At 44.3% G+C, this 15,302-nt stretch overlaps 2 protein-coding genes across 4 annotated transcripts in view; one reads left to right on the top strand and one right to left on the bottom strand.

Moving 5' to 3' along the window:
* The window catches only part of PDCD4 (programmed cell death 4), a 28,983-nt gene extending 22,077 nt beyond the window's left edge, over window positions 1-6,906 (top strand). The window contains exon 12 of one of the 2 annotated variants that reach the window (XM_075215704.1): window positions 6,244-6,906. In XM_075215704.1, coding sequence (XP_075071805.1) covers window positions 6,244-6,304 — 61 coding nt within the window. In that variant the 3' untranslated portion in view covers window positions 6,305-6,906. Of the gene's footprint in view, window positions 1-1,078; window positions 1,819-6,243 lie in introns of those variants that run through there. The other variant, XM_075215705.1, reaches the window with a different exon arrangement.
* A 1,200-nt stretch (window positions 6,907-8,106) lies between these two features.
* BBIP1 (BBSome interacting protein 1) lies at window positions 8,107-15,293 on the bottom strand. Of its 2 annotated transcripts, none has more exons than XM_075215707.1 (3): window positions 15,189-15,293; window positions 12,860-12,914; window positions 8,107-8,456 (listed from the first exon to the last, which is right to left on the bottom strand). In XM_075215707.1, the coding sequence occupies exons 2-3, from the start codon at window positions 12,903-12,905 to the stop codon at window positions 8,290-8,292; spliced, it is 213 nt and encodes a 70-aa protein (XP_075071808.1). In that variant the 5' UTR covers window positions 12,906-12,914; window positions 15,189-15,293; the 3' UTR covers window positions 8,107-8,289. The 2 variants fall into 2 exon arrangements, with proteins under 2 accessions (XP_075071808.1, XP_075071807.1); XM_075215706.1 differs by lacking the exon at window positions 15,189-15,293 and adding an exon at window positions 15,020-15,122.
* Between the last annotated feature and the right edge of the window lie 9 nt (window positions 15,294-15,302).

The raw sequence follows: 15,302 nt of genomic DNA, 5'->3' as shown, positions 1-15,302 counted from the left end.
ATCTTGGTGATAATACTTTATTAAATTATTGGGGGGAGAACTGGTCTTAAAGTGAAACTACTCCTCCCCAAAATATTTTCATATATTGTAGAGGATGGTGAATTGTATTGCATTGCTGTTCAATGAATGTCCAATCAGGACTAATAAGAAAATGAATCCGACGATGCTGGATGTATACTGTTGAGTGATTGGTTAAGGCTGTCTGATTCACTTTTACAGAACTACACTGAGGATCTATAAACCATTTAAGGGTTCATTGCCTGACCTGATTGTAATGCCCAGTCCCCCCAGGGCCTGGTTATCCAATAGGCTGACTCTTTTAAAAAGCCAAGTAGAGCTGAGTTTCTAAGACGGGGGAACATAAACATTGGTGGAGGGGGTCGACGGAAGCTGGATTTTGAATTAAGGACTAGCTCGCAGGTGAGTGGGGGGCGCTAGGGAGACCTTAACCATCAAGCAGGCTGGAGTCCTCTGGTGTATAATGTCATTAAACCATGCAGGACACTGTCAGGATTGCTTTGGTTACATTGCAGAACTTCTGTCGGCCCCTACTGGTCTAAAGACTGGCCACAGACACAGTCCAAACTGGTCAGCTGAAGATGGCCTTCCTGTTGGTGAACTCTTACTGAAGCCCTACAACTAGGGGGGAGAGGGAGCGGGGGTGTAATTGGGTGACTGGTAGGGTATAACTGATTATACTTCCCTGTTTGCAGCAATGAATGCTACATTGACCTTTACTTCTTTACATATCACATCATTGGAGCAAAGCATTTCTATTACTCTATCACTTAGTTTACTGTCCACGTATAAGTAACAGCAGCCAATCTTCATTACAGCGATCAGTCAGGTGAGGCTGCTTAGTATGAGATATCAACCTATCACATGTATGAACCTCACGACGTCTCAAAACCAGGACTTTAATTTTTCTTCTATTTAGAGGCCATCTCTTTTATTTAAGGTATAATGACTCATTGAATTTGAAAGCATTAAAAAGAAAATTAGTTGTAAGTATTTTTTCCTTCCATCTATCTGCAGTGCTACTGACAGACGTAATAGTGTTGTATTTCTTGAATATTAGGTTGCCTATTGAAGAAAGCAAGCCTACATTTTCCTTAAATGTGTAGTACAGGAGTGAGGTAAGGGAATAGCTAATTAATTTGATATATCTATAGTGCATAAAGAAGTTAGACCTGTAATACAATGGCATTATTTGTGCATAATATGATAAGCATTCAGAGTGGGTGGCAGGCATGTAAGTGCTGAGGAAGGACACGGAGTGTGAGGAGTGACTGACCAACATCAGATCTTAGTGCACTGCAGTGTGAGACTGAGCAATGAGGTGACAGGTATTTTACCTAAGCAGTAGTACATGGTTGACATACTTTCATTTATTTAGATATGTAGCTATTGGGTGCATGATGTGGTCACTACAGGTAAGGGAAAACAGCCAATCAGGTTACTGTTCATCTGCTATAAATCTTGTGTCTACACAAAGGGCCTGATTCATGTTTGGATGGAAGTGCGTTTGTGTGACGTATCTCTGCGTATGCTCAGAAATAGTCCTTACACAAATGACCGTAATTGCATGAAATTCACATCTGAGCGCAGATGACACTTACTACTGCTTATCACCTGAGCGGAGGCAATAGGGGTGAACGAACGTAGGCAATGTACAGTAAGGGCGTGCGATGCAGATATGGCAGAGGCTCAGAAGTACACTTATGTTATGGGTATCCTTCTAACCAGCTACAAGACAGGTGATGACACGGCATGCGTGCCTCTAACTAGCACAGATCATGTGTATGCAAGGAAGATAGACTATAAAACACATTGTATGTAAAGTATGTCTTAAGAACATTCTGAGTTATAACTTTATTTTTACATTAAATGTATAACACTTTTTTATTTTTTTTTAACCATCCTTATTTTTATCTTGTATATAAAAATCATTGGTCTGTTTGTCTGTCTGGTTATGCATTCAAATACCCCTGCACCGATTGGGATGAGGTTGTCCAGTTGGATCATGGCCAGGTTTTAGGGGGGGGGGGGGTTAGGGTCCCGGTCGGACCTCCCATTGGTGTACGTTTGATGCGAGGAACCTGTTCTGGTCCTTACATTGGATGGATTTGGAAGACATTTAATATAAAAACAAAAATGATGCTGGGCAGCCCCCTCATAGGTGTGTTGGAAGAGCTGCTAATTATTTTTAAAATGTTGACAGTCAACTCATTGATAACTTAATAACTGGAAGATTTAAACCCAGCCAACGCCGGGCACTAAAGCTAGTTGATTATATTGATTGTTTTCTTGAGTTGTTCATATATGTTATAACAGAGCACCTTACAACAGTGTGTTAACAGGCAGGTATAGGAGCCAACATCTCTATAACCATTGTAAAATGTGTGGACGGAACAAAGATTGACTGATGAAGGAATTGAGAGAGGTTATTATTGTCTTTCATTTATAAGGTGACACAAGGGTTCCGCAGCGCTGTGCCTAGGTTAGGGTTATCGTGTTGGAACACAAAGCTGTGCCCAAGGAGTTTCTTCCCTGGCACGTGGCATTGGTGGATGTTTTATAATAGCTCTCCTTTGGCAATATAATTTATATCAGATTTATGCAGCACAATATTCAAGACTACCCCAGACCATCACACACCCTTCACCATGATTCACTATTAGAATTACGGTATGTACAGCGACTGATGGGTGAAAGTAATGTCAATCACAAGAAGCTTACTACTAAGTGAACTATAAAACACATTTTCTTCAGTCTTCCGGAGTCCTGTGTTGTCATGTTGCCCATGTTGGTATTTTAGTTGACGGCCTTGACGTGTACTTTTCACTGCCACGTTTCACCTTTACATCCCGCACTTGAAGATCTGCAGGATTCCTGAAGCTTCTTTGAATATGCTTAATGATACAATGTATATTGTACAGTCCACAGCAGAATCTCTCTCTCGGTGATCGTGTTTTTTGCTGACCCATTGGAAGTCCTGCACATAGGAGCTTACATTCTATATTGTTCATACCAAACTACATTAACACTGAGGAACAAAGTGATTGGGTGAAATGCAGCTGATTTTATTTTAAGAACATGCACCCACATATAATGGTAGAAAATGCTGCATTACTATAAGGGTTAAACCTCTTGCACTTTTTTTTTTATTTGGTTATAGGCTTAATTAATATTTATAGTGACTGCATTTCTACATTTAAAACAGTTTGCTGCATTTTTATATAAGTTTAAATTAACCCTCTCCAAATTATTAACCTAAGCTAGATAACATTTAGCTCAATTAAACAATGGATATTAAACATTTTAAAACAAAAGGGGCTGCTAGGCCTCATTCACACCAGGGAAAACAATAGTCCTTAGTGCTGGTAGAACTCGTTACTGAGATTACTGATTATTATTATTATTATTATTATTATTATTAATATTTATTTATAAGGCGCCACAAGGCATCCGTAGCGCCGTACAGAGACAAACAAAATCACAATACAATGGGAGACAGCACAGTACAGTAAACACAGCAACTCAGTACGCTCAATGCACAGCTAGAGAGGGCGGGGAAGGGGGAGGGAGGATCCGCAAACGACGGGGCCCAAGAAGGAGGGCGCGGAAGACAGGGAGACCCCCAGGGGGGAGGAGGGAGCGAGAGTGGACGTGGGGTGGAGGACCCTCGAGGAGGAGGGCTAAGTAGCTGGAGAGCAGAGTTAGAAGTGGTGGAAACAGGAGGAGAGATGGCCCTGCTCAGAGGAGCGTACAATCTAAGGGGAGGGGTGGACAGACAGAGAGACGCGAGGGAGAGTAGGGGGACAGAGGCAGAAGATAAGGTAGGAAGTTAAGTGGGAGACAGAAAGGCTTTAAGAAAAAGGTGGGTTTTTAGGGCCCGTTTGAAGCTGGACAGATTAGGGGAAGTTCTGATGGAGGGAGGGAGCTTGTTCCAGTGGAGGGGGGCAGCGCGGGCGAAGTTTTGGATACGCGCGTGGAAGGAGGTTATAAGGGGGGAAGAGAGGCGACGGTCAGAGGCAGAACGGAGAGGGCGGGATGGAGCATGAATAGAGAGGAGGGTGGAGATGTAGGGCGCAGTGGAGTTGGCGAGGGCCTTGTAGGTGAGTGTGAGGAGCTTAAAGAGGATTCTGAAGGGGAATGGGAGCCAGTGAAGGGCTAGGTAGAGGGGGGAGACAAAAGAGGAGCGGCGAGAGAGGAAAATAAGCCTAGCTGCAGCGTTAAGGACGGATCGAAGGGGATCGAGATGAGAGTGGGGGAGGCCAGTGAGGAGGAGATTGCAGTAGTCCAGGCGGGAGATGATCAGAGAGTGGATAAGGCATTTGGTGGCATCTTGGGAGAGGAAGGGCCGGATGCGAGCGATGTTGCGCAGCTGGAAGCGGCAGGATTTAGCAAGAGAGGATGTGGGGGCCAAAGGAGAGAGAGGAGTCGAGGATGACACCAAGGCAGCGAAGTTGGGGGACAGGGGAGATAGAGGTGTTGTCGACAGTGATGGAGAGGTCAGAAGGGGATGGGGTATGAGAGGGAGGAAAAACTATGAGCTCAGTTTTGGCAAGGTTAAGTTTGAGGAATCGAGAGGACATCCAGGAGGAGATCTTAGGATCTCTAAGGTAAATGTCTTATGTGCTCGCTGTGTCCCAGGATCCAGCAAGTTCTGTTGTATTTAGCTTCAGTGTCTTCAATAGACGTGTTTACCAGAATCAATGATAGGAGGAAGTGTGCTACTGTTTCAGCCAGTGTAATTGAAAGTCTTACAAGTGGCTGAAGCTGGGTACACTACACAGTTTTCATACAATAATCGGCTAAATCAGCCGACATACGACCGCTCGTTCAAAAGTCGGGTCAGTGTGTGCAGTGACACGATGGTCGAAAGTCTGCCCAAATGGACGATTGTCGCCTCATTTGGTTGGTCGTACCGTTTAATATTTTCGTTCCAATCTCGTTTCCGCTGTGTAGTGTGTATAAACTTCCGACTGATCCACAACAGTGAGTACGAAATTACAGTCATTGCTCACGACAACATGGCTGTAAAAAGTCATTAAAGGGAAGTCCGCTCTTCCCTATATCTTCCTAAACAAGGCTAGTGTGTATGCAGTCCATGGACTGAGCGATCGGACCATCGATCACATGTGAAATCGCTCGGCATAAAAAGTTGGTTGGGTACACACTACAGAAAACTTCTCCCGATGCAATGTCGTTAACGATTTTAGCAAGGACTGATATTACCGATCAGCAGCCGATTCCTGTGTACACACTATACACGTTCTACAAGATTTACCTTCAGATCTGTGCTCTTCATCTGTCATAACTATAGGCTGAAAAGATGGTGACTCAATGGAGCTCTGCCTATACTGCTGGTCGTGAGTGTATACACACTGCAGGATTGGAATGACCTTATTCATCGTTGCAGCGTACAAATTAATGCGATATTAGACCTAACTCCCATTTATCGTGATTGGCCCAATAATAAGCCGGGTACACACTACAGGTTTTTCAGCTGGTATGCTTCAAGCCAGTAGTGACAGAGCTACCTGTGACCACTAAATACTGGTCTGATATGTTTGTTCTATGGCTGTTTTAGTCTTAATTGTTCAAATTGCAGTGTATATGGTCCAAGAATCCCACCGCTTCCAGGAATAGATGGTAAATGTGATCAGATATCTATGTATGTGGCCATTGTCTCAGTGTGATTTCTTCCCTGTCTGATCTAATGTACGTGTGTGGCCTGATAGTGATCCAGTGGCTGATCACTTGTCACCAGCTTACGCGTTGCAGAGAAGCTGATGTGATAAATGTTACTTCTCAAACATGTGACCGTTGGAGAAAAAAAATCAATGTTTTATGGATCATCTTATTAATTGAGAGATTAGGTAAAGGGTTTGTATCATATAAAAGCTGTTGTAATGTTCCGCTCGATGTTGGCATTTGTCTGTATACAGAGCATGATCTGCTCAGACTGTAACCCCCTCCCTTTTATCAGAGTCCCTCTATCAAGGACAAGCAAGCTCTCTTTCCTAAGCTCATGTAGCATGCTTTGGAATGGAGACGGCATCCTTAGAAATTGGCATTAACACGTGTAACATATACATATAACATTTAAAGCAACTTTGTACTTGAATGTATATTCTATGTATCGCTGTCCAAATCTAGCTGAATTGATTTAAGATGGGTGGATTGTTTGTATATTGTATGAAAATTGATTTGGTGTTTTGTTTCTCCCCATTGCAGAGGACGAAAGCGCTTTGTGAGCGAGGGGGACGGAGGACGTCTGAAGTTTGAGAGCTACTAAACACAACAAAAATTTTGAATTGATGAGCACCGTTAATGTTTTATAAATATCTATATAAATTCTTATGTGTACAGAAACTTTCTAAAATAGTTTTCCGAATAAACCGTTTCCGAGGTAACTGATTGGGGTAGGTAGATGTACAGAGAGGCAGCTGGTGAAATGTATAAGCTGACTCTCTGGACGTACAGTTTGTTTCACATCATTCCATGTTCTGCATTCACCTGTAACTGTCGCTCCTTTTCTGAGGTCAGTGTTTTATGGGAATTCACTATCAAAGCTTTTTTTTAAATTGCAGGAAAGTGTCCTTGTGACCCCTTGTTGGCTGCTGCTCTTCATACACATTTACTTTGGTAGTGGAAAGGAAGAAGTGACTTGTTCTAAATAATTTATCCACTTGTGCCAGAGGTGCAAAGTTCTGCTTTTTTTAAGCCAAAAGGTTAGGGATCGGGTAATGTGAAAAATGTTTCTCTTCATCTTTCCAGAGGAAAAAAATGACCTGAAAGTACAGTATATGGTGGCTGGAACATCTATTTTTCTACAAAAATATAACTGGAAATACAAGATGAATTCTAAAACTAAATAAATATGTTTAGTGAAGCAAAGATGGTGTGCTGGGATTTGTTGTCTCTGTAACACTAATAAGAATAATTTATTTATATAGCGCTTTTCTCCCAATAGGACTCAAAGCACTTTTACATTTGCAGAATAAAATCACGATACAAAATAAACATATTAAAGATTAACAGACTACAGGTAAGAACTAACCTGTTGCAGCCATTACCAACATTGGTTATTTATAAGGTGTCACAAAACTCAACTCCAGACAGTTGGTAAAAGAAGTCATACATAGAAGAAAAGACATAGGGGAGATGGGGGCCCTGCTCCTGAGAGCTTACAATCTAGTCTAGAGAAGAGGGTAATGCCGAGACACTTAAGTGCTAGAGGGATGGAAGGGGAGCTGGTTGTATTATCAGGTGGGTGTTGGACAGGTTTTAGTGAAGAGGAGGTATTTCAGATGATGGGTGGGAGTGTCTGGGAAGGGAGGATATGCCAGAAGTAGACCCTGAGGGAATGGTCAGAAAGGTAGGAGGTAAACCAGGAGAGCACAGTGCCAAGTCCAAAGGGGTGAACTGTATCAAAAAATCATCAAGATGTCAAAGAACAGGAGAATGGAGCAATTGTTGGTTGGTGGTACGGGAACACTTTCTGCTTCTAGCTCTTTTTGGAATACCAGGGATGGGTTTTGGATTGGTGGAGACTAAGGTGGTTGGTGCTGCCTCCTCTAGGGCTCCATTAGTGTAGTGTAGAAGGGGCATCAGGACAGGGTAGAAATGTGAGCAAGGATTGGTACAAGTTATGCTAAGAGGATGTTAAGGTGTTGCTGTGTGAGCATGGATTTGGGAGCACAGGGGATCGGTGAGGCAGAAAGAAATGAGTCTGTATGAGAAGCTGAAGGTGGGACACAAGGTCCAGGGAGTGTACATCATGATGGTATATGACATCCACAGAGACCAAATCAGAGGCTGCAGTGTTCGTCTGTCAAAGAGGCTGTTGATATTCCCAAGAATGAGAGTGGGTAAGAAGTGAGAGAGCCAGCCAGTAATTATTAAGGAATTACTGTACTATTAGTGAAACCTTTAACACTAAGTAACTACCTCTAACTCTGATTTAATGCTTTTCTTCAGCTTCTTTTTGAACCATTACTTGTTCTATTTCATTCCCCAGACAACCTCCGTATGATATTGAAGGCTCAGGTTGATGTCTCCACACTGCTAAGAAGTTATTGTGCTATGTTACACATATAAGCAAATGTAGCTTTTATTCATTATTTATTCTGAAATGTCAAACATACACGAAGAAGGAAAAGACCAGGAATACTGACTCAAACCTCATTAGGCATCTAAATTCCACACGCTATACAAATGTGCAGAGGAAGGAATTTGTTATAATTGAACACTGCATTTCTACACAAGAAGCAGAATAGGTCAGGGCTGGGTGTGAGACGGATCGCTCTGAGCCATTTCCTGCTGTCGTATCGTTTCCTGGGCATCGCGCTGCATCTTTTCCAGCTTTGTGAGTGTCACCGATTTCAGGGGTAATAACTTTGGTTTGCACAACACCATGGTTGGAACGTCTTCAACACACAGCTGTCCTAGAAAAACAAATTGCAAACTCGTCTCTGAAAACTATTTGCACATGTACATACAACTTACACTAACTGTAGGAGAATTCTGAACGGTTACTTTTACCCATATGGTCTGCACTGTGCACTAAATGAGAAATCAGTGCTTTCATGAGGGTATATGTAGATTGTTACCACTATCATTTTCCTTATACAGTATTTCACTCCTTAGAGATAATTAGATATTGACAGAACCTGATTCATCTTCAGATGTAACTTGCGGTTAAAAAAAATGAGCATGTATTTCTGACTATTCAAATACAAGCGGATCTCTATATACGTTTCCATTTGATTCTTGGTGCAAGTACGCTCTGCCTAATCACTTGCCACATGTAAACAAGACTGCAGGATATACACACACACATATATATATATATATAATACACAAGATAAAAGCACATTAGAATGCATGTAATAAAATATATATATATATATATATATATATATATATATATATAATGAACAACTCTTAGTACTAAAAATATTTATAATTGCTTTTTTAACAGTAAATATATAAATCAGGTTGTTAATGCATTTTTATAGTCTTCTGTTCCTTGCATACACTTTGCTACCTAGTAGCACGCATGGGTGTAGTTTTTAATATATAGACCAGGGTTGTCCAACCCGCGGGCCGCATGCGGCCCAGCACGTCTGTAAATGTGGCCCAGAAGGATTTTTGGTTGTGGCAAAGGGGCAGCACTGTTAATGGGAAAAAAAAATCCTAAAATCCTTGTCTCCTCCTCCGTGCGGTGCTCACAGTGAATGTCGGGCGTGATGTCATCACGCCCAACATCCATTGCGGAGCGCAGCACAGAGGAGTCACCCGCGTGAGAAGAACAATCAGCAGCACAGAATTGGAGAAAAGAAGAAGAGGACAGGAGAACAAGCCGATTAAAAGGTAAGTTAAGGGGGATTTTTTTTTATTATTTCAAGGGACGCTGACCAGTGAATAAAAGTCACCTGGTCCTGGAGCATCATGGACCTTATCTCCCTGCTACATACTTCTACTTGTAATACTAATGGGGCATTTTATATTATTCTCTTTGGCCCATTATAAGTTGTTATCCCTTAACTAACATAGTGGTGTAATTAGCAAAACAGGTGACAATTTGGGGTCACAGTGGTGTATATGTCAGGTGCCGCAGGCCTGGTCAGGGCACCCTGATATACAATGCCTGGCTTAAATGCACTTTATTGATATTGCATCGAAACAATACAAAAAGTGATTATAGTATAATAACTAGAGAGGATTTTTTGAACAGGGCGATTGAAAGGTAAGTATGGGGGGAATTGAAAAAAAAGTGATATATATATATATCACTTTTTTTCTCATATATATATGTTAACTATATTTTCTATGGTTTTTTGGATGATCAGCTATCGTTACTGTTAGTGTATCTTATGTGCGGCCCAAACCAACTCGTCGTCTTCCAATGTGGCCCAGGAAAGCTAAAAGGTTGGACACCCCTGATATAGACTATGGTGTGACAGTCATATACAATGGTAAACCTGATCCCAGAAGATTACTTACCGAGGGTCCAGAGGGTACCCTGCTTTGGCGCTGATTGCGGATTGATATTTGCATTGGTATTGCTGCCTACATTAAAAGACCTGGTATAAGGAGCAAGAAGAGTCAGTTCCACCTGACCACTGACAACATGCTACCAATGGGAGCAAGCTACCAGCATCAAGCATGCGTGAGACTTTGAGGGACCATCGAATCACAAGAAAGCCAGGATAAGCAAAATTCTGGGCTCAGGTTCAGGATTTGGTGGGGCTATACTTTAATGAGAGACTGATAAGAGTTCTTAAAACTTAAATGCAAATGATGCTGAATATATTGTAAATAATATATTTATTATAGTGAACTCTTCCATTCCCATGAAGGAGAGATGGTTTGTTTAAATGCTATAGATCAGGGGTGTCCAACCTTTTAGCTTCCCTGGGCCACATTGGAAGACGACGAGTTGGTTTGGGCCGCACATAAGATACACTAACAGTAACGATAGCTGATCATCCAAAAAACCATAGAAAATATAGTTAACATATATATATGAGAAAAAAAGTGATTTTATATATATATATATATATATATATATATATATATATATATATATATATATATATATCTATATCTATATATATCACTTTTTTTTTCAAATCCCCCTATACTTACCTTTCAATCGCCTTGTTCAAAAAATCCTCTCTAGTTATTATACTATAATCACTTTTTGTATTGTTTTGATGCAATATCAATAAAGTGCATTTAAGCCAGGCATTGTATATCAGGGTGCCCTGACCAGGCCTGCGGTACCTGACATATACACCACTGTGACCCCAAATTGTCACCTGTTTTGCTAATTAAACCACTATGTTAGTTAAGGGATAACAACTTATAATGGGCCAAAGAGAATAATATATAATGCCCCATTAGTATTACAAGTAGAAGTATGTAGCAGGGAGATAAGGTCCATGATGCTCCAGGACCAGGTGACTTTTATTCACTGGTCAGCGTCCCTTGAAATAATAAAAAAAAATCCCCCTTAACTTACCTTTTAATCGGCTTGTTCTCCTGTCCTCTTCTCTTCTTTTCTCCAATTCTGTGCTGCTGATTGTTCTTCTCGCGCGGGTGACTCCTCTGTGCTGCGCTCCGCAATGGATGTTGGGCGTGATGACATCACGCCCGACATTCACTGTGAGCACCGCACGGAGGAGGAGACAAGGGAGGGAGCCGGAGTACGCCGTGACCGCAAGGTAAGTATTTTCTTTTCAGGATTTTTTTTTTCCATTAACAGTGCTGCCCCTTTGCCACAACCAAAACTCCTTCTGGGCCACATTTACAGACGTGCTGGGCCGCATGCGGCCCGCGGGTTGGACAACCCTGCTATATATCAGGCTTGGCTAACCTGTGGCACTCCAGGTGTTGTAAAACTACAAGTCCCAGCATACCCTTCCAGCTATATATTGGCAAAGCATGCCAGCGAGTCGGGGGAGGGGGGGTCGGGTGCCGCGAGTCCGGGGAGGGGCCACACGGGGCTAGTCTGCTGTGTGTCACATGGGACGTGCACCACATGACAGCTCCTAGATGGAAAAAGGTAAGTTGGGGGGGAGGGTAGTATGTTAATAGTGTGTGTATTATGTGTGTGTGAGCGGCCACTGTCTGTGTGTATTATGTGTGTGAGGGGCCACTGTGTGCGTGTATTATTATTATTATCATTTATTTGTTGGGCGCCACAGGGTTTTCGCAGCGCCTTACATAATACGAACAGTAGACACTAAGTACCAATGCTTCGGAAACTCCGGGCAGACATATGGAGTGAGGGCGGAGCAGAAGAGGGGCCACTGTCTGTGTGTATTATGTGTGTGAGGGGCCACTGCGTGCGTGCGTGCGTGCATTGTGTGTGTGCATTGTGTGTGTGTGTATGGGGCCACTGCGTGCCTGTATTATGTGTGTGTGTGTGTGTGTGTGAGGGGCCACTGCGTGCCTGTATTATGTGTGTGTGTGTGTGTGTGTGTGTGTGTGTGTGTGTGTGTGTGTGTGTGTGTGTGTGTGTGTGAGGGGCGGGCCACTGCGTGCGTGTATTATGTGTGTGTGTGAGGGGCCACTGCATGCATGTATTATTTGTGTGTGAGGGGCCACTGCGTGCGTGTGTAGTATATGTGTGTGTGTGAGGGGCCACTGTGTGCGTGTATTATGTGTGTGAGAGGGGCCACTGTCTGTGTGTATTATGTGTGTGAGGGGCCACTGTCTGTGTGGGGCCACTGCGTGCGTGTATTATGTGTGTGTGAGGGGCCACTGCGTGCGTGTATTATGTGTGTGTGAGGGGCCACTGCGTGCGTGTATTATGTGTGTGTGAGGGGCCACTGCGTGCGTGTATTATGTGTATATGAGGGGCCACTGCGTGCTTGTATTATGTGTGTGTGTGAGGGGCCACTGTGTGTGTAAAGGGGGGGCCCAAACCGATATCTTGCCTAGGGCCCCATGAGGTGTAAATCCGGCTCTGTTCATAGGTACAATCGTTTGAGATAACACATCGGTCAGAAAATTCTTCAGTGTGTACCTAGCCCAAATTTCCAAAAATAGATGAAAAACAATTTTGAGATCTTCTGATAAATTTGCTGCTTGAGACACACAGCTGTACGCTATGTTTTAAGCAAAGCCCCCTAAAAATTGGTGACGAACCTGCTACTGAAAATCAGTCTTACTCTACTTATTAATATGAACTGTAAAGGCCATCAGTCCTGTTTTTTTAATATTTGTATTGATCATTAATTCTTGCACAAAAGGAATAGATGGTTTTGTTTTTGTTTTTTTAATTTCAACAAGTTTCTTTGTTTCATGATAAAGATCCTCTTAGAATACAATCACTCACCTTGCTTGGGCAGTACCTCCCGAAACATAGATTTCACTTCTGGCATTGTAGAGATCTACAAAAACAAAGCATACATTTGCTGGAGTATGGCTGATAGTGAAATGACGCAACATCTGTTTGAAAAAAAAGTACACAAGTTTGTGACCTTTTAATAGGTGAACACAAGCAACAAGTCAGGACAAAGCGAGAGAAAGGAGATAAATCCGTGCAACAATTTACACCCCCAATACTGTGGGAACGTCAGTCCATGGAGATGAATGTTTCACACTAAGCTGCAACAATGTAAATGTTCCTTTTTTGCAGAGATCAGTTTATGTAACAATGTTACTGCTCTTTCGTCTCACATCTAAAACGGATCCAAGGGCCGGACTGTGGGTGCAATGAGTGCACTCTCATCCTACCAGAGTATCAGCGGGGGTATGAGGCTGAACTCAACCGACCAGGATGTGGAGGGGGCTACAGGTTCTCTGAACCATCAATGCTATAGATAGGTAAATAGTATTTATACAGTATAGTCAAACTTCAGGGAAAGAATATGATGCCCTGATGATCCTGCCCCGTCCCCTGCATCATGTGGGGAACTCGTGTCACCCCCTCCCCTGCAACATGTGGGGGATAAGTCTCCCCATCCCCTGCAACATGTGGTGACCAGTGTCAACCCCACACCTGCATCATGTGGGGAACTCATGTCACCCCCCTCCTCTGCAACATGTGGGGGATAAGTGTCTCCCCCTCCCCTGAATCATATAGAGACCCTTATCTCCCCCTCCCCTGCAGCATGTGGTGACCAGTGTCACCCCCACACCTGCATCATGTGGGGAACTCGTGTCACCCCCTCCCCTGCATCATGTGGGGGATAAGTGTCTCCCCATCCCCTGCAACATGTGGTGATCAGTGTCACCCCCACACCTGCATCATGTGGGGAACTCGTGTCACCCCATTCCCTGCAACATGTGGTGATCAGTGTCTCCCCCTCCCCTGAATCATATAGGGACCCATGTCTCCCCCTTTCCTGCAACATGTGGTGACCAGGTTCACCCCCACACCTGCAGCATTTAGGGGACCCGTGTCTCCCCCTCCCCTGTACCATGTGGGGGATCCTTGTAACCCCCTTTCCTGCAACATGTGGGGGATAAGTGTCTCCCCCTCCCCTGAATCATATAGAGACCCTTATCTCCCCCTCCCCTGCAGCATGTGGTGACCAGTGTCACCCCCACACCTGCAGCATGTGGTGACCAGTGTCACCCCCACACCTGCATCATGTGGGGAACTCGTGTCACCCCCTCCCCTGCATCATGTGGGGGATAAGTGTCTCCCCCTCCCCTGAATCATATAGGGACCCTTATCTCCCCATCCCCTGCAACATGTGGTGATCAGTGTCACCCCCACACCTGCATCATGTGGGGAACTCGTGTCACCCCATTCCCTGCAACATGTGGTGATCAGTGTCTCCCCCTCCCCTGAATCATATAGGGACCCATGTCTCCCCCTTTCCTGCAACATGTGGTGACCAGGTTCACCCCCACACCTGCAGCATTTAGGGGACCCGTGTCTCCCCCTCCCCTGTACCATGTGGGGGATCCTTGTAACCCCCTTTCCTGCAACATGTGGGGGATAAGTGTCTCCCCCTCCCCTGAATCATATAGAGACCCTTATCTCCCCCTCCCCTGCAGCATGTGGTGACCAGTGTCACCCCCACACCTGCATCATGTGGGGAACTCGTGTCACCCCCTCCCCTGCATCATGTGGGGGATAAGTGTCTCCCCCTCCCCTGAATCATATAGGGACCCTTATCTCCCCATCCCCTGCAACATGTGGTGATCAGTGTCACCCCCACACCTGCATCATGTGGGGAACTCGTGTCACCCCATTCCCTGCAACATGTGGGGGATAAGTGTCTCCCCCTCCCCTGAATCATATAGGGACCCTTGTCTCCCCCTCCCCTGCAACATGGTGACCAGGTTCACCCCCACACCTGCAGCATTTAGGGGACCCGTGTCTCCCCCTCCCCTGTACCATGTGGGGGATCCTTGTAACCCCCTTTCCTGCAACATGTGGGGGATAAGTGTCACCCCCACACCTGCACCATTTAGGGGACCGTGTCTCTCACTCCCTTGCATCAGATTGGGCACCGGGTCACCCCCTCCCCAGCACACTTACAGGCCTCTCCGGGGGTTGTTTACACCTCACGCTGCAGCAGCTGCTCACCCAGATCCTACAATCCCCTGTTACTAAGCAACTATGGTTTACCACGTGGTACACTGCTGACCGCTCTGCATGCCGGGACACGTAGTTCTATGACACGAGAGAAAATACTTGATGTAAGTACATCGGGGGAAGTGATAGAGGCACCAGCTCCCTCCTATAGGCCGCCTGCGGTGTACATCTGATCACCATATCATTGGGTAGGCCAGCTAATCTCACAACCTATACAGATAACCAA

This window comes from Mixophyes fleayi, chromosome 6 (assembly GCF_038048845.1).
Source record: "Mixophyes fleayi isolate aMixFle1 chromosome 6, aMixFle1.hap1, whole genome shotgun sequence".
Classification (NCBI taxonomy): domain Eukaryota; kingdom Metazoa; phylum Chordata; class Amphibia; order Anura; family Limnodynastidae; genus Mixophyes; species Mixophyes fleayi.
This window is presented reverse-complemented; position numbering and strand designations above follow the sequence as displayed.

Coding starts and splice junctions, on each gene's coding strand:
- BBIP1 (XM_075215707.1), bottom strand. CDS start 12,905: ATGCCAGAAGTGAAATCTATGTTTCGGGAGGTACTGCCCAAGCAAG. Junction 8,457..12,859: donor GGAGGTACTGCCCAAGCAAG/GTGAGTGATTGT, acceptor TTGTTTTTCTAG/GACAGCTGTGTGTTGAAGAC.